The sequence below is a fragment of the Eptatretus burgeri genome, chromosome 15, assembly GCF_056783735.1.
Source record: "Eptatretus burgeri isolate ZD-2024b chromosome 15, Ebu_testis_v1, whole genome shotgun sequence".
Classification (NCBI taxonomy): Eukaryota; Metazoa; Chordata; class Myxini; order Myxiniformes; family Myxinidae; genus Eptatretus; species Eptatretus burgeri.
Genome location: NC_140975.1, coordinates 70,595,569 through 70,623,485, shown reverse-complemented (window position 1 = coordinate 70,623,485; position 27,917 = coordinate 70,595,569). Strand labels below are relative to the sequence as shown.

The following is a 27,917-nucleotide window of genomic DNA, read 5'->3' as shown; positions in this document are numbered from 1 at the left end:
TTCAGGCAGACAAGTGTAGGAAAGGTTTATTCTGACCGACAACAATTTACAAGAATACGCATGGTACAAATGTGAGCGATGGAGTAAAGTTACAAACAATAAAAAAACCCCACTGCCTGTGACCTTCACACTCGTGCAAATAGAAAGATCCCTAGAATAGAGTATGAGGAAAGGAAGAGGGACGGCCGAGGGAACATGGAGTCGGGTAAGCGGGGCACCGGATGGACGAAGCCGTTAAGTTCGGCGACAAGCAAATGCAGGTTTAACGGCACAAAAGGCTGGACGAGGTGAAGCCACGGAAGTTCAGAAGATCTTATTTTTCTTTTTGTTCCGTTCCAACGTGCTGCAAAGAGGACAAGGTTCTCTTTAAAATGGTATTTTCCTTTCTGAGCCCCCCCTCTCCTCCCCCCCCATAACAAAAACAGTGTTTAAAATGAAAACTAAATACGCATGTTAACCCGAGACACACCGTAAGCCCGTGTTGGCTTGTTGTTCCAGTTGCAGAATATGAGCTTCCAAGCTTTGTCGCTCCTCTTCAAACTGACGACGACGTTGCTCCAGATCACGGCGCTGCACCTCCAGAGTGTTCATCATACTTTCCTGACGCTTCACCAACTTCAAACACACAAGCAGCCACATCTGGTAGTCATCTTTATTGCGTACGCATGGGAAATTCACCATTTTTGTTGACCAACTAACTATATGCCTCGAAGCGACTAGAAGAGCAGATATCAGAACAGCATCAATGTCTCCCAGCATCACAGACGTGATGTCGGTACTGGGCACCGTCTGTACACCCAAACGACATCACGGCTGATGGCACTGTGCATGCTGTTTCAAACAGCAGGCGTTCGTGAGCACAACATATTTGTGAAGTTTGGAAGTACAAGGAATAACACGTCTTGAACATTCTTTATCAATGAGATAAACTATCTACTACTATTACTACAACTAACTACACAATATGGGGGGGGGGGGGGTGGACCAAACATGCTGTTTTCATGGCTACAATTACTATGCCACTCCACTTTGGTACAAGCTCGTGGAAAGGCGTGCATTGTGCGGGCCACGTTCTATTATTCAAGTTACTAACTCACCTCAAACTCTAATCAAATACGAATCACAGACCATTTAAAATGAGGGACGTGCTACAAACGTGGATTACATCAATGTGCAATGCAAATATTTTGGAAAATAAATGGGTTTCAGAGTGTCTACATCCGGCCACGAACCACACGACCGACTCACATCTGCCTCAGAGCTGCGCAGTTTCTGCATCTTCTCCTGCACTTTAGCTGCAAACACGGCATCCATCTCAGCCTCCATGCGCTGCAACCGCCCCTCTTGCTCATGCCGTTCACTTTCCATTTGCTCCAACGGGCTCCTGAAACGTCGGAGAAAAGAACAGTATGGAGCACGTGAAAGGAAGACTCAAGTGTCAAGTGGAGCGCAAGGAGGCAAAGTGAGAGTGCAGTCGGAAAAGTATGACGACCCAAATTGAGAAAACAACCTCCCCAAAGAGCTCCGGGGCCGCGTTCCATCTGCGGGCCCGGCCAAGCCCGCCAGGCACTGAGCCCGAAAGTTCTCATAGTGCACGGTGTTTGTGACATCCTTTAGGTCCTGGAGATGGCATCTGTGGGGCGCAAGATGCTTTAATAAAATGAAAGTCTTCTTTCACTCTCACACACTCGAATCACTCAAACATCCATCCTCCTCACAACCTAATCAATCAGTATTACTGCTTTATGAAAGAAATAATTAAAAAAAAAAAAAACAATGGAATAACAGGTTAGCTGATCTGCAGTGAAAAACGAATAAAAGCTCCGACGTTTCGGGCTTTCCCTTCCTCAGAGCCATTTTCACATCGTCTCTCAGAGGAGGAGGATGCCCGAAACGTCGGTGCTTCTAAGCTGCTCCTGATGGATAACCTAAACAATTTCATTATGTCGGAGGTTTTTTTTTTTTTTGCACTCTTGTGCCACCAACACAGGCCACAATTTCTGTGCTGGAATGATCAACCACCCACATTACTTCATTGCCTGGCTTTTATCAGACAACTACACTCTCCCACTATTGGAAACCACTCTGGTCACTCACCTGAGCAGCAGGTCTCTAAGAACGGAGAAGTCACAATGCTCAGAATTCTCAACTGAAAGGCACATGAACCCAAAACTCGAACAGAGAATCAAAGAACAGCGGTGTGGCACCCCCCCCCCAAACAAACTTAAAAGAGCTTAGCTACAATTTCAAAGATCGATTACTCACCCTCGGCCAGACCCCAGGGGTAAACGCGAGCACGAACCTTACGCCCGTTGGAGTCTACCAGCACGTTACTTCCCATCACGGCCAACGGCATGGAGGCCTGCACTCCACACAAGATTCAAAGGCTCTGAAGCTGGGTGAGCACAGGATAAAAGAAATTAAACAAACGAGGCACCGCGACGAGCGACTCACCCGAGCTTTCTTCGTCTGCTTGCTGTCCTCTTCGTTATCTACCTCCGGAAAATCGTAAATATGTATTTCATTTTCCTGAATGTCCTTCAAGACCTGCAGGAAGAATGGGAGCAACTCCAGCACAAACCGCAGGAACGAGGCGTCACGGCAAGCATCGGCTCATTTGACAGACATGAAATCGTCACTACCATCAGTGGAGCCACAACTCTGATAATAAAAGGTAGTGCCAACTGATCCATCAGCATCATCATTTGCGCAAACAACCAATTCATTTACATCACATGTTGACATGTTAATCATAAACAAAGCTGTGGTTGTGCTTGTGTGTAAACAAATCCACCAATAGGATGTGGAAAGTTCAGTTTTAAATTAATTAAAAACCGTGATGTTAACTCCTGACAGGATTAGGAAAATGTTAGGGACAAATTGTTTGTCATGGCGAACCTAATAATAAAGAAACAAATACTTTCTGTGGTTATGTTCAAAGATCAGAGCATGATCACGACCCAAATTCCAATGGTACATCACCTTGGAGGTCATGTGGAATGACGTCCCCAGGATTACCAGGTAACTAAGTCCATGAGGGTAAAGGTAAACATAAATCCACTCAAGTATCACTAAAGATGACAGGAATAAATAAAAATTGTGAAGTATTATTGGTGAGGGGAGAGGGTGGTGGAGGGACCCAGTGGGCGGTGGAGGGGCCCAGTGGGCACCGAAGGGACAACCATTATAAAAATGATGTCGCATGCACGAGGTGTGACCGTGTCACGTGTAGGGGCGTAACAGTGTCGCGTATACAGGATGTGACCATGTCCGTGCACATCACCTGTTTTTTGAATTGACGACATTCCTCAACAGTCATAGTGTCGGCTTTAGCCACCAACGGGATTATGTTAACCCTCTCGTGCAGCTGCTTCATGAACTCGATATCAATGGCCTTCAAGCTGATAAGAGGAACGGGTGAGAGTGGATTTTGATCCAAACTACATGCGACGGTGATTTAAAGGTCAACTTGACACGATTACCCGGTTTATCCTCACCCATGGCCTGTGGGGGCCAAGAAGTAGAGACAACAATGCACGCGCGTGTCACGGAGTGGACGCCTGTTCACCCTCGACTCGGCATTGAGGTGTTCCTCAAATCGACTCTCCACAAACTCAACCACCGGCTTCCAGCTGTGCAGAAATCGTGGCCAAAAAAATGTGTAAAAAGATGAGCGTGTACGACAAGCAAATGCATAAAAGGAGGAAGTGCAACATGGATGAAACTAAATGTGAGAAGAGGTGACGGAGGCACGATCATGTGTTCTCCTAACAGCTGTGAGTCTTTGTGCGTGTGCAAAGAGCTTCTGAAAAGTCCAAGCTTCCTACCAATCAGCATTGTTGATGGCGTCACCAAAACCTGGCGTATCAATAACTGTAAGCAGAAGGTGAACTCCACCCTCGCGCAAGAGCACCCGTGTCTGCTGGATCTGGGGGTTTGAGTTACATAGTCATGAAAATCTTGATTGCTCATTCTGAACGATGCTGAGCTGCCTTTACGCAAATCAGATAATTTCTAAACTCATGCCATCGCTCCCAGCACAGACAAGTATTTTCTCTTAAGTTTATTAAAAGATCACCTCCCACCCCCCGTCCACGCTCGTGATGAATCAACCCCCCTACCCCCAACCATCCACGTTGTGATCATCCCCCACCACGGTCGTGGTCACCACATCCCTCCACTGCATACATAGAAAATATGAAATTTCCAAAGCATTAAAAAAAAAACAAGGACAAATGTGTCCAAGAGCCGCGTCTTAAAGGCAATAACAACAACTTCCGATATTTCGTCACGTGCCTTGATGGAGCCAATAGCGAGACCCGTCATGGAGGCTCCTAGGAGTTCATGACGAGAAAATCGTGTATTTACGAAATTACAACACATTAAATGGAATAATCTTTAAATAGTAACATGAACTTTTCGAAACTTTAAAGCGAATGTCCGAATATATTTAAAGGTTCATAATAGACGCTCTCAAAAGGCACCCTTAATGCGAGGATGTGTACATGTGTTTAGTATTTAAGGAGATCCGGATCCTGTATATAAAAGAGCCGAGTCCTAAAAGGTTTTGTCTTCACCAGCAGAACAACGACAATGACAACGTGGAGCTCTCTTAGAGTGCAACATCGATGAAACTAAATGTGATTATGTGAAACTAAATGTGTGTTCGCTCCGCGAGACGTGGCTAAAAACTTATCTTTTTGTATTGTGTGTACAAGAAAAAATTTGGAACATAACAAAACTAACGAGCTTCAATGAGCCGAATGATTTCATGCATTCACTGCTAGACCTCATGTCCTGTCCCTCAGAGGGACTGCTTATCCATAGCGTCTGCCAGATCTGTGTCTATATTTTCAGAGGTTTCACAATGTGCTCTTCAGTGAATCAAAGCAAATCTGGTGAAAAAAAAAAACAGAAGTTAAAAAACAAAAAAGTCACAGCGTTTGCGCGGACCCCGAACCGATGTACCACATGATATGCACAGACGAGCAGGCAAGATAGTGGATTTGTAGATTCATTTTGTTTCATCAACAGCTGCGTGCGTTGTGAAGAATGGCTTGAAAGATAAAGGGATCCTTTACGGTATGCAGCAACAGCCTGGCCAACAGTTCCTTATCAATCATTGAATCGGAGTGCTTAAGCCACTTGCCGAGCACCTATTGTCAATAGCGGGACCATGCCACGTCATTCTGAACAAATCGTTCACTCACTGGGGACAATTTTGCCACGCTCAGTCACCCTGAGCGAGTGGCTCGCGCTCCGTCACCCTGAGCAAGTCGTCCTGAAATATCACCCGATTTCCGAGTCGTTTGCCATATTAACTTTTTCTCTCAATTACCGAGCCAATTTTTTTTTTCCACCCGTCACACACAGCTGTTTATAAAGATTAAAGTTTGTGATCATATCCCTGGAACGTCTATTTATATACATCGTCGTTTTTCCATGAAAGCGACTCAAGGTTTCTGGGTTGTATACAGTATGCACTGGCATCGGTAATCACACAGACTCCAACCTGCCGATAATCTGCCAAGCGTATACAACACACACACACAAACACATATACATATACATATTTTCCTTTAACTTCTAGCTTGAATCCCACAACTTCAAAACTGGTGAGTGCACAACATTGGCAACTGTGATACTGGAAGGCCCACTGCTCCCACCTGAACAGTTTTCTTTGAGCGTAGTGAAGGCCCAGGGTACTCTGCAGAGTAAACATCTGTAAGGAAGAGCGAGTTGAGCAATGTGGACTTGCCAAGGCCAGATTCACCTGCAAAGCACCAAGGAAAACTGCATCAGCACCACCGGATACACCATCCCTCCCATATTCCCACGTACAATTGTATCCGTACCAACCACCATGAGTGAAAACTCAAACCCATGCTTGACTGCCTTGCGATACACTTGGTTGGGTACATTAGCAAAGCCCACATAGCCCTCCAAGTTCCGCACCTGGAGGGAGGCACAGTAAGAAGAAGAAGGTCGAATTGAAAACTTTAGAAGGTCCAAGTTAGTCGTTTTTAACAAACCATACAAAACCGACAAGCAACCAGGGTATCGTCATCATTATGCAAGTGAAGAAGAATGTTGACATTTGCCATCAAAACAAGGCATAATGGATGGAGTGTGGATTTGTGTTAACATCCCTCCCATATTCCCACGTACAATCACATCCACACCAAAGGTGGACGGAGGTTGGCACAATATCTCAAAAAGTTGTGGCTGGATTTCGATGAAATTTGTGGACAGGTTGGGTATGTGACAAGGACGAACCGATTAGATTTTAGTGAAGATCCGGTGAAAATTATACATCGCACGATATCTCGGTTATGTGGATGAGTTACGACAAAACGTAGAAGACGAGTTGGTTCAGTGGCAAGAACAAGCAGATTGGATTTTGGTTCAGGTCTGGATCCAGATCCAGCCAATCAGTGCGATACAAAACGTATGCTGTTCAGCTTGGCAGAGGTGTGCGCCCTACTGAGAACTGTTCTAATTATTGGCGTTTATGTTGCTTGAGGCTCCTGAAAAAAAAAAAAAAACTTGAACAGGGAACGAAACAGGAGAAAGCGGGGAAACACCTCTGCCTGGGAAGAAGAACACTTGAGGGACATTTGAAACAAGAATGGGTGAGGGGAGGAATGAGAGCAAGCAGAGGGGGTGGAGGATACTGGGGGTGAACGAGCTGGATACAAACTCAAACACAGCAAAAAGGGTCTGGAAGAAGAGGAGGAAACAGCAATGGAACAAGAAACAGAATTTAGGGTGGAGTGTGAGAGGAGGGGGTGGGGAGAGATACAATCACCAGGAAAGGTAGGGTGTGGTTGGGGATAGTTAATAAGGGTACAAAAGATCATAAATGTGCATGGGGGGGGAGGGGGTGATCTGAGGTAAAGGTTAACAGCAATCTTGAAGCCCTGGGGGGAGAATGAGATTGAACAGACTGAGAAAGCTGGTTCCACAGGCGAGACAAAAGAGGAATAAACAAGTGGAAGTGAGGAATGAGTCGGGAACTGGGGAGTTCCACCAGAAATGAGGGACGAGCAGACCACATGTACCGTGCAGAAACATGGGAAGGAGGGAGGGGAGAGAGAGCAAGGAAAGGGTTCAACAGCAGAAATGATCCAGTAAAAGACAGAGGCCACCAGCACGCCTGCCTGCGATGTAATGTGCTATACATTGAGCTTCTTCACAGGAATTATGATCAAACGGTAAGACCCTACCCTTCATTATTCCCCACATCGCTTATTTTTCAAAGTCTCCCTCTATTTTGTTCCTCATCCCTGCTGTTAGTGCGTTTCCCCCGTTCCTTCGTCTGATCTGTTCAATGTTTCAGCTCCTCCATGAGCCAAAAAAATAATAAAAACAGCGCGAACCGCTCACTCAGGAAAGTCGAGCACGAACAGAGGCGTGAGAGGAACGAAGGCGGCGTCGGGAGGGAACGAAGGTGGCTTAAGTGCAAGGGAAGGGTAGGCATGCAACATACCAGGGTATTACCGGTGTGATAAAACACCCAAACAGTAAGAATTTCCTTTTAACCGCCACATTCTGTTAAAAACAGGTGGAAAATCTCTCCTCCATTTATAATAATGTCTCTCTCATTCAATCCCATTTATCGATTCGATTCAGAAAATGCTGATACTAATACACCGCCTTTTAAAGCATCACAGGTGAGAAAAAGGATATAAAAAAGCAGCGGATATTTCAATAATTTATTCGCACAATTTTTAAAGGTTGAAAGTAAATTTTTATTTGGTTTTTCATTATTTTTTTTTTCAGCAATTATGCAAAGGTTGGCATTTCCATCAGCGAAGCCATGGGTCTTATTTCTGGTGGCTTTGAAAGGAACAACCAGGCAGCTTGGTGAGTGCTCACCAAGTGGCTCAAGCAAGCATTCCGACGGAATGGCTGGCTTGGCAAGCAATTACCGATAGGTCACATGAACCCATGCACCCGGAAACGCTCAAGCAATGTCCGAATTGGACAAATGCACACTTTTTTTAGCAGTCGGAACTGCTGCCAAGTTCAATGATGGAGCTTAAATTTTGTAATCGAGCTTATGTCATGTGTGGAAATTAAAGAAAGCCACGAACACTGACATCTCCAGGTGTTTATAAGCATTGTATTGCAATGTATCCAGCAATTCATAGGTATGATCAGGCATTCAATGTGTGGAAAGTGGAAATTAAAATTTTTTTTTTTAATCTTCGTTAAGAAATCATAGCCTCTTCCAAGCCAAGGCATTGTTGAGTAGGCCAAAAAAATGGCAGCTTAAGACTCTTACGAACTGACATCTTGGGTTTTTTTTTTGTGATGAGCACCCCCTAAATTATCTTCAAAAGGTGTGTTTAAATTAAAACAAACACCCAATTTTCATTTGTGCACCACCTTGGAGTTTCCTTAGTATGCCTATAAAGTCTGGGACCGCTAGGTTTCATGGTTTTGGAGTTATGGAGGAGACGGACTGACGGACACAGACATTTATTATTATAGATCGATACAAGTCTGGAGACGGCGATGGTTCACGAGCAATGTACACGGTTCGCCATTTTTTATTTTTGACCTTCAAAGGGACGCCACGGGAAAACTGGCGGGAATCGGGAAAAACATAAATGATGAAAGTTGTAGTACTCGAAGAGCACTACTTGCATACCAACTTTCATTCGAAACAGTTGAAAACCCGAGGAGCTCGATGCCCAATTTATTGATTTTTTTACATTTTCTAAGTTCGTGACCTTGTGACGAAAATGAAAAATTGAGCTCAGTGGGGCTATGCAGGTGCCATTTGGCTAACCGAGTACCGAAACCCCAGCCAGATTCGACAAACCAGCTCGGAGAAGATGTAACTTGAAACCGGCTACCCCCTAAAAACACGTTTTTTGGGCATGGCTCCGCTCATAATGGGCACAGCATGCCCATTCTCCAGAAAACACAACTAGATCATGATACAAACCTCGCACCCTTATTTTATCAAGATCGGATCAAAACCCACAGAGCTATGATCGGGACAGACAGACATACAGACAGAAAACAATAACGAATATAGTGGTCACTTATTTTTTTCGTGAAAATATTTTATTGTGACTGTTTAAAATAATAATAATAAAAGACAATAAAGCTGTTTAAGCAAGATTTGACAATTTTTGTACAACTGTTTAAACTGTATTCATTTGTTTTGATAAAGGAAATGGATTAGTAATTGAGATGGTCAGAGGAAGTGATAGATGGTTTGTGTATGCGAGTTGGAAAATGGCAGCATATTGCTGTTCTGGTGAGAGAGAAGTGGATAGATGGATAATGTCAGAGATTTAAATGTTGATGGAAATTCTGAAGTGATGGAGATTGTTTGTAAATTATGATAACCTAGCACACAGGTGTGCTTTGTTTTTGACCTGTAATGATGGTGATGGGGATAATGTTATGGTCAAAAAGGACCAACAAGTGATACTCATGATAATATTTGCATGCACTGGGTTTTGTTGTCACATGCATAAACATGGGGAACAGTAAGCAACAAATGGGGGTTGTGCGGTAACTGTGTTAGTTACTTTCAGACGAAGCTCATATAAAAATAAAATAAAAATAACTCATTGAGAACGAACCATCATGTTTCTCTTTGTTAAAATTGATATGATCTTTTGTTTTGAGATTACAAATTTGTTTAGCAGATGTGAATGCTAAAATGGTAACTGGGCAAAATCGAATCGCTTTGGATTCGGTTCTTGAAAGAAGTAGCTAACTTTCATATTTTTGTATAGATTATGGAATATTTTTGTGAAAGTAATTATTGATTGCAAATTGGAACCCTGATAAAGACTGTTTGCTTTTACATGGAAATAGCAAATGAGATGAATGTTTTGAGTACACACACAAATGAGATTTCTGTATATTGTGACGTCCACGGGACTTGAACAGTCCTGCCAACGTAGAATGAGCCGAAACGATGGAGGCGGTTTATTTATTTATAACCCAAACATGGCGGTTCTAATCGCTCTACCGCAAACGGGACGAGGAAGGTGGCACGAGTCACTTTTCACTGAGTTGATGATGTTTATTTGTTTTTAACCAGAAATAACAAGACTCGGCAAGAAGAGGGATCAGGGGCGATTCGACGGGATGGTGTGGGATCGGGCGTGGGGAAAAACACAGACAATTCCAATGAATATACAATCTCAAACCCTCTAAGGCGCCAAGCGCGCACACGCGCACACACGCACACACGCACACACGCACACACGCACACACGCACACACGCACACACGCACACACGCACACACGCACACACGCACACACGCACACACACACACACACACACACACACACACACGCAGCTATTTCTGGTGGTCAGGCTGGACCATAGTGTGGACGCAACTGTCCCTGGATCGGCGTCGGACGAGCTGGCCTTGCTCTCGTCAGGGGGGCAGGAGAAACCGTGGTGCTGTCGACCTGGTCTTGGCCCAAGTCCGCTCACAGCCGCCAGGGAACCAGTTCTGGCACCAAGTTGCGAGCAGGAGAGGGAGGCAGGTCCGCCCGCCGTTTGACCCCGTACTCCGAGTCAGCAGAACCCCAGAGCCAACCAAGGTGAGGCACGAGGCTCAGCAAGGCTCCAAGACACGATGAAGAACACGATCGAATCAGCACAACAACAAGGACGCTCTCCGCGCAACAGCTTCCACACCAAAAAAACACGATCGTTTTTGTCCCGATCTTCTTCCTCTTCACCTTTTCAACCCCGAACAGAACCTTTTTATGCTCCCGTCCTCGTCACTTCCAATCGAGCCGTTTATTGGCCCACCGCCGTCGCCTTCTGCCAATCGTGATCACGGGGCGGAGCCATCCGCTGCACTGTCCTGTGACGTCACGGCCAGTTTCCAGAGAATACCAAAAGGGGTTTACGCAGACACACTTACCCTATCCCGTGTCCCTATCTAATTACGTGACAATTATCATTTCCCTCTTGAAGAAATGAACATTTACTAGACAACTTATCACCACTGAATTGCTACTTATTACATCGAGATCCTGGTAAACTCGAACAGCATGGCATACCTAATTAAACAACCTAATTACCCTTTGAATGCATACCCCCCCCCCCTCAAACGTAACAATATTTTAGTTGTCATTTAGGGAAATGATAAGGAAAGAGATAAAATATTGATAATGCAAGTTGAATGCTTCTGCAAGAACCTTTGTCAGTCTTGTGGAAATACATGAGCCCATGATGTTTAATCGATGCTTAACCTTGATTTTGTTTGTTTCGGAGTGTTGAGCGCAGTTGAACTATGCAATGTACGATTTCGTCTCGTGAAGCTTGGAAAGAATTTCCACCAAAAGATTGGACGATGGGGAGAACCCAGATTTGGGTGATTGGGCATTCAACACGTGATCATGAAACTACCCTCTTCCTGAGGAGATAAGATGAGCAATGTGAAGGAAAAAAAAAACCCACTGAGAAGGTTGAGCAAAGTCTTAACGTCACCATTGTGTGGTGCCTGCCTGGAGGAATATCTGCTCTGCAAATAAATCGTGAACTTACTGCGGTTGCTTCAATGCATGACGAAGGCCTGGAGGTCCACACGGCGAGTCCTCTGCAACATGTGTTCAATGGTGCAAATGTGAGCTCGTGCTGCCACTGCGACTGCATCCAAAGTGCACAGCTCGCTTAGTGAATCAAACTTGATTGCACAAACTGCTGCTGCGAGGCCCCAGGCTCTGTTGGGGCTGGATCTCTGTTCACCTCTCGAGTCCTTTTCGTCTCCTTCAACCCAGTGTCAGGTCCAAGCTCGTACTTGCCAACATCTACCTTTTCTTCAGCTCAAGGAGTGCTTCGACTGTGTTTCCCATTGGGTGCTGATCTACACCCTGACCTGTTTATCTTCTGACTTCGGGTAGCATGTTTTCAATGTGTGACATGCTGATGAACAGGCCATAAATTAAATGGAAACGCACTCACTTTTCTGATATGAGCACTCGCTGCCATTGTTGATTGAACTTGAGTAATGAATATCTTTCTCTTCAGGAACGGGATATGGTAATCATGTGTAATATAATTATTCAAATTTTCCTTATAAGGAAAAAAATGGGAGAACTGTGGAAGAAATAATTATATAAATGTATGCTACAAATCGAATTGGCTGTCAGTGTTCCTTCCCTTTGGTCAAGAGACTTTGCCCTAAATGTTGATAAAAATGTCTTGTTATGGAACGATGTGACCTGGGCTGATAACAGCAAACGTTTGCCGTAATTAACCTCCGCCATCGAAGATGGATGGAGGTTACCGTTTTCACCCGTCTGTTTGTTTGTGAACAGTATTACGGAAAAACTCCTGGATGGATTTCGACGAAACTTGGTGGGGGGATTAGGTATGGTCCAAGGATCATGCCATTCGATTTTGGAGTTGGTCCAAAAAAAATTGATTTTATTTGAATTTTTGTTTTTGCATTTCTACATGTTTTAAGTGATTTCTAACCTCAAAAAAATTTGTTAGAGAAAAAAAAAAATAAAAATTTTGCAACTTTTTTCAAAAAAAAATTTCGATTTTTTTTATTTTTTTTGTCGATCTAGTTTAGTTTATTTAATCGTGGTTCAGTAGAGTCTGATCCGTTTTGACCTACAATGAATAGGATATCAGGTTCACTAAAGTGACCCAGCAGTATTGGCGGCAGAGGTTTTGCACTCGACCGAGTGCTCCCCCTCTAGTTACATCATGTGCTTCTCACCTCAAAAGACACGTACTGCGGTTAGAGTTAACAGCCCCCACCACTCTCCCATGAAAGTATACAAATGCCTGGAAATGTAATCTTGTTTTAGTGCAAGCACGTGTGATGTATAGCATCTCAGTGGCTTGTTTTAAGTGATTCTCCTTGGGACTTGCTTGAGCCACTTGGTGAGCGCTCACCAAGCTGTCTGGTTGTTCCTTTCAAAGCCACCAGAAATAAGACCCGTGGCTTCGCTGATGGAAATGCCAACCTTTGCATAATTGCTTAAAAAAAAAATAATATAAAACCGAATATACTCCTTGGGACTGATCAAGTACCAAGTAATAATAAAACTCTGATGTAATGTACTTTCACGTTGTGGAAAGTGAATTAATCGGGTTGGTTTAACAGTTAACTAAAAAAAAAGTAAGCATAAATAAAATAGAACCAAATAATATTGCAAAAATGGGGGTTCTCAAGTTCATTGTGTGAAGTGTACGAGGGAACAGAAACACGATACATTTAAAACCGAGTCGGTGAGACGTTAAACCCTGCAAGTTAAATAAGATTCCACAACGATCACGACGAGGTTCAAGGAGGAAAAAAATCCACATCAGTGGCGATTGCCTTTAATAAGACTTTCAGCTCGGAGGGACAGGCGAGCTGAAAGCCAGGGTCGATCTTCGACCTGTCCTCGACGACAACGACGATGGTGATCACCAAGACGAGAAGGCTCCAGACCTCCCCGACGACGAAAACGACGATCAACCAGACGACCAGCAAATGTCATGTACCTCAGCGCGTGCGCAGACCGCACTGATCACTAAACAGAATGAGCTCTCAACGTGCCGATCCCAGTACAGAAGGAGCTCTTCAACGCGCCGATCCCAGTACAGAAGGAACTCTTCAACGCGCTGATCCCAGTACAGAAGGAGCTCTTCAACGCGCCGATCCCAGTACAGAAGGAGCTCTTCAACGCGCCGATCCCAGTACAGAAGGAACTCTTCAACGCGCCGATCCCAGTACAGAAGGAACTCTTCAACGCGCCGATCCCAGTAGAGAAGGAACTCTTCAACGCGCCGATCCCAGTAGAGAAGAAACTCTTCAACGCGCCGATCCCAGTAGAGAAGAAACTCTTCAACGCGCCGATCCCAGTAGAGAAGAAACTCTTCAACGCGCCGATCCCAGTACAGAAGGAACTCTTCAACGCGCCAATCCCAGTACAGAAGGAACTCTTCAACGCGCCAATCCCAGTACAGAAGGAACTCTTCAACGCGCCAATCCCAGTACAGAAGGAACTCTTCAACGCGCCGATCCCAGTACAGAAGGAACTCTTCGACGCGCCGATCCCAGTACAGAAGGAACTCTTCGACGCGCCGATCCCAGTACAGAAGGAACTCTTCGACGCGCCGATCCCAGTACAGAAGGAACTCTTCGACGCGCCGATCCCAGTACAGAAGGAACTCTTCGACGCACCGATCCCAGTACAGAAGGAACTCTTCGACGCGCCGATCCCAGTAGAGAAGGAACTCTTCGACGCGCCGATCCCAGTAGAGAACGAACTCTTCGACGCGCCGATCCCAGTAGAGAACGAACTCTTCGACGCGCCGATCCCAGTAGAGAACGAACTCTTCGACGCGCCGATCCCAGTAGAGAACGAACTCTTCGACGCGCCGATCCCAGTAGAGAACGAACTCTTCGACGCGCCGATCCCAGTAGAGAACGAACTCTTCGACGCGCCGATCCCAGTAGAGAACGAACTCTTCGACGCGCCGATCCCAGTAGAGAACGAACTCTTCGACGCGCCGATCCCAGTAGAGAACGAACTCTTCGACGCGCCGATCCCAGTAGAGAACGAACTCTTCGACGCGCCGATCCCAGTAGAGAACGAACTCTTCGACGCGCCGATCCCAGTAGAGAACGAACTCTTCGACGCGCCGATCCCAGTAGAGAACGAACTCTTCGACGCGCCGATCCCAGTAGAGAACGAACTCTTCGACGCGCCGATCCCAGTAGAGAACGAACTCTTCGACGCGCCGATCCCAGTACAGAAGGAACTCTTCAACGCGCCGATCCCAGTACAGAAGGAGCTCTTCAACGCGCCGATCCCAGTACAGAAGGAACTCTTCAACGCGCCGATCCCAGTAGAGAAGGAACTCTTCAACGCGCCGATCCCAGTAGAGAAGAAACTCTTCAACGCGCCGATCCCAGTAGAGAAGAAACTCTTCAACGCGCCGATCCCAGTACAGAAGGAACTCTTCAACGCGCCGATCCCAGTACAGAAGGAACTCTTCAACGCGCCGATCCCAGTACAGAAGGAACTCTTCAACGCGCCGATCCCAGTACAGAAGGAACTCTTCAACGCGCCGATCCCAGTACAGAAGGAACTCTTCAACGCGCCGATCCCAGTACAGAAGGAACTCTTCGACGCGCCGATCCCAGTACAGAAGGAACTCTTCGACGCGCCGATCCCAGTAGAGAAGGAACTCTTCAACGCGCCGATCCCAGTAGAGAAGGAACTCTTCAACGCGCCGATCCCAGTAGAGAACGAACTCTTCAACGCGCCGATCCCAGTAGAGAACGAACTCTTCGACGCACCGATCCCAGTAGAGAACGAACTCTTCGACGCGCCGATCCCAGTAGAGAACGAACTCTTCGACGCGCCGATCCCAGTAGAGAACGAACTCTTCGACGCGCCGATCCCAGTAGAGAACGAACTCTTCGACGCGCCGATCCCAGTAGAGAACGAACTCTTCGACGCGCCGATCCCAGTAGAGAACGAACTCTTCGACGCGCCGATCCCAGTAGAGAACGAACTCTTCGACGCGCCGATCCCAGTAGAGAACGAACTCTTCGACGCGCCGATCCCAGTACAGAACGAACTCTTCGACGCGCCGATCCCAGTACAGAACGAACTCTTCGACGCGCCGATCCCAGTACAGAACGAACTCTTCGACGCGCCGATCCCAGTACAGAACGAACTCTTCGACGCGCCGATCCCAGTGCAGAACGAACTCTTCGACGGGCCGATCCCAGTGCAGAACGAACTCTTCGACGCGCCGATCCCAGTACAGAGCGAACTCTTCGACGCGCCGATCCCAGTACAGAACGAACTCTTCGACGCGCCGATCCCAGTACAGAGCGAACTCTTCGACGCGCCGATCCCAGTACAGAGCGAACTCTTCGACGCGCCGATCCCAGTACAGAACGAACTCTTCGACGGGCCGATCCCAGTACAGGACGAACTCCTCGACGCGCCGATCCCAGTACAGAACGAACTCTTCAAAAATCGCCGATCCCAGTACAGAACGAACTCTTCGACGCGCCGATCCCAGTACAGAACGAACACTTCGAATCGCCGATCCCAGTACAGAACGAACTCCTCGACGCACCGATCCCAGTACAGAACGAACTCCTCTCTAGCGCACAGACTGCGCTATTTTTATCTCGCCCGCCTCGAAGGGGCGGGAGGGGCGCGAGGGGCGCCTCCTCACAACTCCGCCCTCTCCCATCGCGGGCCCGGATTGGCTGAGTCGCGGTCACCCCACCTGCTGCATGCCGATTGGTCGAGGGCCACCGCGTGGCTCCTCCCCGAACCCTGCCTTCTCCACACCGGATGACCTTCTGAGCATACACCCTTGTCATTCCTCCCATTCACCAAAACGGGTGGCAAACCCCACGATTGGCCAGGTGGAGAAAGCAAATGCTGGCGAGGGCGATGCGGAGCGGTCGCCGGCGGCGCTGGCGGTGGTGCAACCCCGAACAAAAGGGAAACCTGACCATTATAACAAACCGCAGCGCAGAAGCATTTAAATATCTGTTAGACGAGGACAGTGGTTCCCAAACTTTTTTGACCATGACTCAAAATTTGACATCACATTTGCCTCGCAACCCAAATGATACTGGTACCGAGTGTACCTATGATAAAAATTGTCAGAGAAAATGCTTTTGACATGAAACCCCCCCCCCCTCAAAAACTGAGATTTTGAGGGGGGGTGTTTTCAAGTTTGGGAACCCCTGGACTAGGGGAAAGGGCTATCTATAAAACTTACCGAGCTAAAGGACCTGAATGTCGTGCGTGATAGTTTTCCAAATCCGCAACAAAAGAGGGAGAGACACAGAGAGAGACACAGAGGAATGGGGGGGGTGTGTCGGGGAGAGCGAGGAAAGCGAGGAGAGTGATGCCTCACCACAAGTCACTATACACTCCGGGAGGGAGGTGGGAGCAAGAAGGATGATGGGGAGAGAGAGGAGGGAAAGGGGGAGTGGAAGGGGGTATTCTGGACTTGTGTTTGGTCAGGGGATTTGGGGAAATGGGGGGGATGGAGGATTTCTCAACTTGCATTTGATAATGGGACTTGAGGAGAGGGGGGGGGGTTCGACTTACATTTGGTAGGGGGACTTGAGGGGAAGTGGAGGGTGGGGGAGGGGATAGTCCGGGGGAGGGGATAGTCCTGTCTGCCAGCATTAGTGCAGGATTGAACAAAATGGGGTACGCTCTCTAAAACAGCATGTTCAAACATATCACGAAACACCACCCGGAAGTTTCTCAGAGACATCCATGGGGGTGAGGGAGTGGAAGGGGGAAGAGGTAATCGCGAGGGGAAGAGAAGGAAGGGCGTTTTCCTTCAATTGTCAAAAAAGCAGTGTCAGTGATCATGCCTTAATTTAATTTTCACACATTTTACAACTGAAATGTGATAAGCTCTAAATTTTCTTCACCTCAGCCAAATTTCAAAATTTAAACTGCGGAATTGATTTTAACAGCAGTTCCGACTGCAAAAAATATATACATATTTAAAAAAAATTAAAATAACACTACTGGATTTCGAGACGTAAAGCGTAGCTCATGTGCCCCTCTTCATCAAGTCTCAAACTCTAATATAGGGGTTAAACTTAAAGGGATGGCCAAACCAATGCTTCTCAAGCATAGACAAACTGATTTAGAGTACCAGACTCAATCACATGACAAGGAAGAGAATTCCAATTATTCACACAATGAATAGAAAAGGCACACAACCTTTTGATTCCACAGTTGGAATTGAAAATCGAGTACTTTAGAATAAATTCCGCCCACCACTATTAAGCACTCAAGAAAGCACTCCAACGAAACCAATGAGGAATGGCAGCCTTGGCAAGTGATTAGTGATCGGTTATAACAAACACCACCCAAAGACGCCCAGAGTATAAAACAATGTGCATATTGGACAAATGAGCACTTTATTAAAAAAAATTTTAGTAGTCAGAACTGCTGTTGGTCAATTCTGCTCAGGTCTAATTGATTCTCAAGGTTATAGCATGGGCAGAAATTAAATAAAGGCATGAACACTTGAGCATTGCAGTGTATCCAGTGATCAGTGATGTATCCAGCGATTCGTAGGTATGAAGCTCTATTGGACAGAAACCGACCTGTTCCAAGGTAAAGCATTTTTAAACTGAGCAGGCAACATGGCTGATTAAGACCCCCAAGCTGAGCGAGCTGAACACAGGCTGACCAAAGGGAAGCCCGTTTGTAGTTTTACCATAAATTATCTTCAAAAGGGGTGTTTAAATTTATCCAAACACCCAGCTTTCATTCATGCACTCTGTTGGAGTTCCTCTAGTACACCTACGAAGTTTTAAGCCACGAGGTTTCATGGTTTTGGAGTTATGGAGGAGACACAGAGAGACACACTGACATTTATTACAAGGCGGTAGGCGGACATGGGTAGTTGCCTACCCAATAGAACCTGACGCGATGGGCCCGTTCGATGGGGGAATGACCTGAGGATTAAGCACAAGAAAATTAATGATTCTAGCTTCAAGGGTTAATGCTGCAGATTGTTTTTCCTTAAAATACCCCCACATTTGGAGGTTTTTCGGCCACTGCTAGGCAACGGAGGATGGGTCCATAGCAACGGTTCTCATTTGCACACAACTAGGTCATGGTATGAACCTACCAACCAAGTTTCATTGAAATCGCCATTGTATTAACGGAGCACTGGACCGAACAGAGGGACAGACAGACAGATAAACTGATAAGGGTAGAACAAATTTCCTATTTTTTTTTTTTTTTTTTTTTTCGACTGGATCGACTACGCAACAGATTTTTACCGCCGCCACTGAAGGTGAAGGAGGTTATGTTTTCACCCCCTTTGTCTGTTTGTTTGTGTGCAGGATATCTCAAAAAGTTGTGGACAGATTCAGATTAAATTTTGTGGATGGTGTGTGACAAGGACGAACTGATTGGCTTTTGGTGAAGATCCGGATCGGGATCTGACTACTCAAATTTTTGAAGTGATTCTTCACCATTGAAGATAAAATATATATATATATATATATATATATGTATATATATATATATATATATATATATATATATATATATTGTTGCGGATTCGCGCCCGCCGGCGTGCGGACGGCCACGTAACTCGAATCGCGGCACGTCGCCCACCGGACGGACAATCCCGTCGTGACCCTCTCGGACTAACGCCGGGAACTAGTCACGGGTGGGCCTTTCGGCCTCACCACGATTGTGCCAATCGGCCCCCCGCGTGGGATAGGGTTGCTCGCCAAATTCGACCTACCTAAGTACCCACACGGAGGGTAGACCGGGCGATCGCACCTCGCCGCAGGTCGACTTCGGACACAGGCCACTTTAAGCAACCCGTTCCGTACTATCGGGATAACCGAGCGGTGTTATCGTCAACCCCGACGGTTCGATTAATTATCGGGCATTTTAGCCCACGACCAACCCTTTACGTGAAGTAAGATGGAGATTCAATAAAGGAAAAGACGAAGCGAAACGGGAAAAACAGTTCAACATAAAGCACATTTATTTCGCGATGAACGGAAAGCACACATATACAATTACACCAAAAGCAAATGTAAAAGAAGAAGAAACACACAATAATACACAAAAAGCAAATGTAAAAGCAAAACACAATGCAGATATGCCACCGACTACCGAGCACACGGCAACACATACAGTTTTACTTCACAGACGGCGCCGACAACACATATACTCAAATCAAAAGAAAAAGGGACCACCCTTAACGATGAGGGGGGGGGGGGCAGACGGGCCTGGGGCCGAGACCGCGTCGAGCCTACCCGTCTGGTGATGAGCCGCAAAATGGCGGTGGCGCCCCGACTCCGCGGGCCTCGCTGGGACTGCCTGGTATGGGGTGGGAACGGGGCCCCCTTCTCGCACTATCTCAGCGCGGGGGGAAACAGGAGGGGGTTGTTGATGCTCGGGGGGGATGAGGATATCTCGCTGGTTCGGGTCCCGCGACGAGCGTCTCCACCGCGACCTCGGTCGCGTTATCGACCTCCCCTCTCCGCAGCTCCTCGACTCTGACACGAGCGCCCCCTCGACTGCTTTCGCCGCCGCCAACTCTCCACAGCTCCGTCCAACTGCTTTCTCCGACTTCTCTTGACTGGCTCTTCCCAACTCAACTTGACTCTTCCCAACTCAACTTGACTGACAACTACGAGCGAACGCGGCCCTTTATAGCCCCCGTGGCCTCGCTCCTTCACCTTCGACCCTTTACCTCTGGCTGGCTCCCCATTGGACAGAGGAAAAGTGGGCGTGAATGCTTTTTGATCCATGAATCTGCATATAGCGATATTACTCCGACGCACCTGGAGGCGGGGCCAAATCGCCCCATGCTCGCTGATAGGACGGAACAGAAGTGGGCGTGAATAGTTTTTGATCCGATTTCTTCGGAAAGGCTGGTGTTTCTGCACCCGCTGCTCGGTGCGCGCCCTGCACGAGTCCAGTATCGGTGCCCCCAAGCGGCGCGGGAATGACGGTGATGCGATGGTTGCGAGAGCGAGATGTGACGGTAAGGGTCGTGGCTGTTGGTGTGAAGCGGCGTTGCGGTTGGTGGTTGTTGTGTGATGGCTGTTGAGACGTGGTTGGTGGTGGTAGTAATGGTAGTAATGGCGGCTGGTCCAAAATAAAGATAGTAAAAGAAAAACGGCTATCTAAAAGGGTCGCAGCCTGCATGAATGACATTTATTCCCTCTAAACAACGGGTTTGGGCCCAACTACACATATACTTACAGAGATATCTCACCTAAGGGACCTGAATGGTGGTTTGCGAATTTCGTCAACCACAACAATATATATATATATATATATATATATATATATATATATATATATATAGCACAATATCTCAAAAAGTTGAGGACGGATTCGGATGAAACTTGGTGGACAGGTTGGGTGTGGCCCAAAGACGAATTGATTCGATTTTGGTGAAGATCCGTATTCGGATCTGGATACTAGAAAGAAAAAGATTTTTAAAAGTGATTCTTCACCATTGAGAGATGGGACCAAAAATGATATAGTATTGTATGGCATGATATTTCAAAAAATGTATTGGGCCCGATATGGCATTACGTGGCAGAGGTGTGCGCTCTACAGAGTGCCCTCAGAGTTGTATCGGCAGTTGAGGCTCTTAGAACAGCTGGAACACAGAACAGATCAGGATGCAACACGAACAAAACAAAAGAAACAGCAGGAAAAGGGGGAAACGCCAACAGCAGGGCGGAGGGAGAAAACAGATGGAGACAGAAACAAGGGATGCAGGTAACAATGAAGAGTAGGGGAGAATGCAAGGGGTGGCCAAGATGGATACAGAAGCCAAATTTTGGGAGGGATGAAGGGGTAGAGGTGGTGGGGGGGGGGGTGGTTTAACTGGTGCGGAAAGGATTATTATTTTGGATGGGAGACGATCTGAGATGGTGAGGAACAGGTGTCTTGAAGACCCGGAAGGAAGAATGAAATTGAAGAGAATGTGCAAGTTGGTTTCACAGACAAGGGTGGAAAAAAACAAAGGAAAAAAAAAAAAAAAAAAAAAAAAAAAAAAAAAGAGTAGTAAATGAGGTGAGCAGTGATGGGTTTAGGCAGTTTCACCCCGAGGGGGTTATTGGCAACCATGTGTGTCCTGCAAATACCTGGTGGGGTGTGTGGAGGGGACAAAGCATGGATGAAAGGTTCAAACCAATGATTGGCTGAAATAGAGAAGGGAGACATACCAACAAAAACCTCCTTTGCTGCTTTTCCCGTTTTCTTGAAGAGGTGGCAATGCCTCCCTTGCCGATTTTTTTTTTTAACTGTCCAGCGAGACAAGCCCACTTGGGACCTTTACTGGTCCACCGATGTCATTACATTCCTTGAGACAGCACACCAGTGCTATCGTGAATTTGATGCTAACCAGAGTTCAGTGGCAATCCTCACAAAGAGAAGAACAAAGCAAGGAGAGCAGACTGAGTTTTGGTGATCAACATAGGAAGATCCTAGTGAGGAGATTATTTGGGCACTGGGAGTGCTCAATTCCACCCACTGACACCTGCGCAAGCAGATGACAAATAATGAGGTGGAAAAACAAACAAACCCACCGAACACAAAATAAGAAAATGTTTTCAAAAGTAATTTTCATTTTGGCAAATACATCATTCACTGAACATAACAGTAACGACACATACAAGTACTTTACATGCCCATCCACATAACTCGTCTTACTTCCCTCAACCGAGCTGTTCCGTGCAAATCAGCACACACACATGACGACGGGCAAGGACTGAGACTACGACATGTGCTGAAAACCACCCCAATCGATCATCATAGTTAATTGAAGAGGTGTGAAAAAGCATGATGTGGGGACATTTTGCCAACCCAGTTGAAGATAGGATACATTTGTAGAAAGTGGAATTTTAGGCAGAGCTGCTTAAGCTGTTCCAGGAATGGAATGCATTGTGGTGTGAATGAGGTACGACACTGTCCAACCACGCTCCCGGGATCCGGTCGGCCATTGCCGAACATCCGGTACTTACCGGGTTTAACTTTTCCGCTGCAGGTTCATGCGGGTTGGGTGGAGAAGAGTGGGGTAGGGACAACACGGCACATTTAGTGACAACAGTAAACACGGCATAAATAAACATGACATGTTAAAAAAAAAAAAAATAGCGTTTTACTGAATCTACATGGATCACAAGATTACTTCAATTAAGAAAGCACGTTGTCAACCACCCAGCCGTGCACGAGCCGGGGACCCAAACCACTTATGAATGAACCAGGGACGTCCTCTACTTTGGAACTAAGGACTATGTCGAGTAATTACAGTGGAGGTTTGTAAACACGTCCTCATACATCATACTGTCACACATCATACCTCATACAATCATACTGTCACAGAGGAGAGAGTCATACCTCATACAATCATACTGTCACAGAGGAGAGAGTCATACCTCATACAATCATACTGTCACAGAGGAGAGAGTCATACCTCATACAATCATACTGTCACAGAGGAGAGAGTCATACCTCATACAATCATACTGTCACAGAGGAGAGAATCATACCTCATATAATCATACTGTCACACATCATACTGTCACAGAGGAGAGAATCATACCTCATATAATCATACTGTCACACATCATACTGTCACAGAGGAGAGAGTCATACCTCATACAATCATACTGTCACAGAGGAGAGAATCATACCTCATATAATCATACTGTCACACATCATACTGTCACAGAGGAGAGAATCATACCTCATATAATCATACTGTCACACATCATACTGTCACAGAGGAGAGAGTCATACCTCATACAATCATACTGTCACAGAGGAGAGAGTCATACCTCATACAATCATACTGTCACAGAGGAGAGAGTCTCACCTCATACAATCATACCGTCACACATCATACTGTCACAGAGGAGAGAGTCATACCTCATACAATCATACTGTCACAGAGGAGAGAGTCATACCTCATACAATCATACTGTCACACATCATACTGTCACAGAGGAGAGAGTCATACCTCATACAATCATACTGTCACACATCATACTGTCACAGAGGAGAGAGTCATACCTCATACAATCATACTGTCACAGAGGAGAGAATCATACCTCATACAATCATACCGTCACACATCATACTGTCACAGAGGAGAGAGTCATACCTCATACATCATACTGTCACAGAGGAGAGAGTCAAACCTCAATCATACCGTCACACATCATACTGTCACAGAGGAGAGAGTCATACCTCATACAATCATACCGTCACACATCATACTGTCACAGAGGAGAGAGTCATACCTCATACATCATACTGTCACAGAGGAGAGAGTCATACCTCATACAATCATACTGTCACAGAGGAGAGAGTCATACCTCATACATCATACTGTCACAGAGGAGAGAGAGTCATACCTCATACAATCATACCGTCACACATCATACTGTCACAGAGGAGAGAATCATACCTCATACAATCATACCGTCACAGAGGAGAGAGTCATACCTCATACAATCATACCGTCACACATCATACTGTCACAGAGGAGAGAGTCATACCTCATACAATCATACCGTCACACATCATACTGTCACAGAGGAGAGAGTCATACCTCATACAATCATACCGTCACACATCATACTGTCACAGAGGAGAGAATCATACCATCATACCGTCACAGAGGAGAGAGTCATACCTCATACAATCATACTGTCACAGAGGAGAGAATCATACCGTCACACATCATACTGTCACAGAGGAGAGAATCATACCGTCACACATCATACTGTCACAGAGGAGAGAATCATACCGTCACACATCATACTGTCACAGAGGAGAGAATCATACCGTCACACATCATACTGTCACAGAGGAGAGAATCATACCATCATACCGTCACAGAGGAGAGAGAGTCATACCTCATACAATCATACCGTCACACATCATACTGTCACAGAGGAGAGAATCATACCTCATACAATCATACCGTCACAGAGGAGAGAGTCATACCTCATACAATCATACCGTCACACATCATACTGTCACAGAGGAGAGAATCATACCATCATACAATCATACCGTCACACATCATACTGTCACAGAGGAGAGAGTCATACCTCATACAATCATACCGTCACACATCATACTGTCACAGAGGAGAGAATCATACCTCATACAATCATACCGTCACACATCATACTGTCACAGAGGAGAGAGTCATACCTCATACAATCATACTGTCACAGAGGAGAGAATCATACCATCATACTGTCACAGAGGAGAGAATCATACCGTCACACATCATACTGTCACAGAGGAGAGAATCATACCGTCACACATCATACTGTCACAGAGGAGAGAATCATACCATCATACCGTCACAGGGGAGAGAGAGTCATACCTCATACAATCATACCGTCACACATCATACTGTCACAGAGGAGAGAATCATACCTCATACAATCATACCGTCACAGAGGAGAGAGTCATACCTCATACAATCATACCGTCACACATCATACTGTCACAGAGGAGAGAATCATACCATCATACAATCATACCGTCACACATCATACTGTCACAGAGGAGAGAGTCATACCTCATATAATCATACCGTCACACATCATACTGTCACAGAGGAGAGAATCATACCTCATACAATCATACCGTCACAGAGGAGAGAATCATACCTCATACAATCATACCGTCACACATCATACTGTCACAGAGGAGAGAGTCATACCTCATACAATCATACTGTCACAGAGGAGAGAATCATACCATCATACCGTCACAGAGGAGAGAATCATACCATCATACCATCACAGAGGAGAGAGTCTCACCTCATACAATCATACCGTCACACAGGAGAGAATAATACCATCATACCGTCACAGAGGAGAGAGTTATACATCATACCGTCACAGAGGAGAGAATCATACCTCATACCATCATACCGTCACAGAGGAGAGAGTCATGCGTCATACCATCATACCGTCACAGAGGAGAGAATCATACCTCATACCATCATACAATCATACTGTCACACATCATACTGTCACAGAGGAGAGAATCATACCTCATACAATCATACTGTCACAGAGGAGAGAATCATACCTCATACAATCATACTGTCACAGAGGAGAGAGTCATACCTCATACAATCATACTGTCACAGAGGAGAGAGTCATACCTCATACAATCATACTGTCACACATCATACTGTCACAGAGGAGAGAATCATACCTCATACTGTCACAGAGGAGAGAATCATACCTCGTACAATCATACCGTCACAGAGGAGAGAGTCATACCTCATACAATCATACTGTCACACATCATACTGTCACAGAGGAGAGAGTCATATCTCATACAATCATACCGTCACACATCATACAGTCACACATCATACCGTCACAGAGGAGAGAGTCATACCTCATACAATCATAGTCACACATCATACTGGCACAGAGGAGAGAATCATACCTCACACATCATACCGTCACAGAGGAGAGAATCATACTTCATACAATCATACCGTCACACATCATACCGCCACAGAGGAGAGAATTATACCTCATACCATCATACCGTCACAGAGGAGAGAATCATACCTCATACCATCATACCGTCACAGAGGAGAGAATCATACCTCATACCATCATACCGTCACAGAGGAGAGAATCATACCTCATACCATCATACCGTCACAGAGGAGAGAATCATACCTCATACCATCATACCGTCACAGAGGAGAGAATCATACCTCATACCATCATACCGTCACAGAGGAGAGAATCATACCTCATACCATCATACCGTCACAGAGGAGAGAGTCATACCTCATACAATCATACCGTCACACATCATACTGTCACAGAGGAGAGAATCATACCATCATACCGTCACAGAGGAGAGAGTCATACCTCATACAATCATACCGTCACACATCATACTGTCACAGAGGAGAGAATAATACCATCATACCGTCACAGAGGAGAGAGTTATACATCATACCGTCACAGAGGAGAGAGTTATACATCATACCGTCACAGAGGAGAGAATCATACCTCATACCATCATACCGTCACAGAGGAGAGAGTCATGCGTCATACCTCATACCGTCACAGAGGAGAGAGTCATACATCATATAGTCACAGAGAAGAGAATCATACATAATACCATCACAGGGGAGAGCATCATACATCATACCGTCACAGAGAAGAGAATCATACATCATACCGTCACAGGGGAGAGCACCATACATCATACCGTCACAGAGGAGAGAGTCATACCTCATACAATCATACCGTCACACATCATACCGTCACAGAGGAGAGAGTCATACATCATATCGTCACAGAGAAGAGAATCATACATCATACCATCACAGGGGAGAGCATCATACATCATACCATCATACCGTCACAGAGAAGAGAATCATACATTATACAGTCACAGAGGAGAGCATCATACCTCATACTGCTGAAGCGGTTTCTTAGCAGTGGTTAAACTGGTAGTTTGCCATTGCCAACACACCAGGAATCAGGGCAGGAATTTGTCATTTGTTCATCGTGCCGGCGAGAGCTCGCCGACTCTTGACGAAGCATACTATGGGATCTTTAACGTATCAACTCTTCATGGACACCATGGGATCAACTAATGCTGGCAGTTGGGACGCCCGGCACACACGTTTATGAATCACCATGGTGACAGTTTATAGCTGGGTCAGGATTCGAACCCAGGCGAGAGAGCTTGGAAGAGAGTACAAATACAAGTACAAGTACCCGTCGGCCATCTCACCAGCCCTGGATATAAACATGTAATCTGGTATATTAACGTAAACGTGTCATCGTTATGGGAATCATCATGTCCGGTATCAATTTGTCAACAAATCCCAGTCACTTCCGTTAAACAAGTCATCCGATGGGCGGCGGCCTCTCTCACAGATGTGATGTTTTCACGCGATGTGTGTCCGCCGAGCACTCTCAGTCCCATCTAACGCCGTTCATCGACATCAAACACGTAAACAACAAGGTACCGGCGTTCGGGAGAAGTTATTACAAATAAAAACATGAAATAACCGCAGATTCCACCAACGCTCATTAAAACACCCACCAGCCATGATCGCCGCCCGCCCGCGACTCTGCGCATGCGCGAAATCACCGGAAATACTTCTCCTGCTTCACGGCATTTCATCCTTCACGGCATTTCCTCCTTCACGGCATTTCCTCCTTCACGGCATTTCCTCCAAAAACGCGACTTTACCAAACCAGCCGAGTACCGCCCACTCACCCTCTTGGAGGCGGCGTCACACGGTACACGGTACACATTTACATCGAGAATTTGCATCCCCCCCCCCCAAAGATGAAAGCACCCTCCACATTAATTTGGGTCATACTGATGCATCTATATTA

The 27,917-nt window shown here is 46.0% G+C and overlaps 2 protein-coding genes across 3 annotated transcripts in view; one reads left to right on the top strand and one right to left on the bottom strand.

Annotated features, from left to right (window-relative positions):
- Positions 1 to 27,648, bottom strand: LOC147012499 (septin-7-like). Its single transcript, XM_085856854.1, has 14 exons — positions 27,619 to 27,648; positions 22,521 to 22,537; positions 5,856 to 5,955; positions 5,667 to 5,773; positions 3,828 to 3,928; positions 3,498 to 3,632; positions 3,284 to 3,401; positions 2,455 to 2,547; positions 2,266 to 2,362; positions 2,098 to 2,149; positions 1,511 to 1,633; positions 1,249 to 1,384; positions 470 to 615; positions 1 to 343 (listed from the first exon to the last, which is right to left on the bottom strand). The coding sequence occupies exons 1-14, from the start codon at positions 27,623 to 27,625 to the stop codon at positions 304 to 306; spliced, it is 1,272 nt and encodes a 423-aa protein (XP_085712980.1). The 5' UTR covers positions 27,626 to 27,648; the 3' UTR covers positions 1 to 303.
- DNAAF1 (dynein axonemal assembly factor 1) overlaps positions 5,954 to 27,917 on the top strand; it is a 158,809-nt gene continuing 136,845 nt past the window's right edge. The window contains exon 1 of one of the 2 annotated variants that reach the window (XM_085856833.1): positions 5,954 to 7,214. In XM_085856833.1, the coding sequence (XP_085712959.1) occupies positions 7,005 to 7,214 (210 nt within the window). In that variant the 5' untranslated portion in view covers positions 5,954 to 7,004. Of the gene's footprint in view, positions 7,215 to 27,621; positions 27,819 to 27,917 lie in introns of those variants that run through there. The other variant, XM_085856835.1, reaches the window with a different exon arrangement.

Bases quoted from the DNA above. Each gene is read 5' to 3' on its own strand.
- LOC147012499 (XM_085856854.1), bottom strand. The intron at 3,633-3,827 runs GTAGGAAGCTTG...ATTTCTGCACAG, and splicing joins GCCATCAACAATGCTGATTG to CTGGAAGCCGGTGGTTGAGT. The intron at 2,150-2,265 runs GTGAGTAATCGA...TGTGCCTTTCAG, and splicing joins CCCCTGGGGTCTGGCCGAGG to TTGAGAATTCTGAGCATTGT.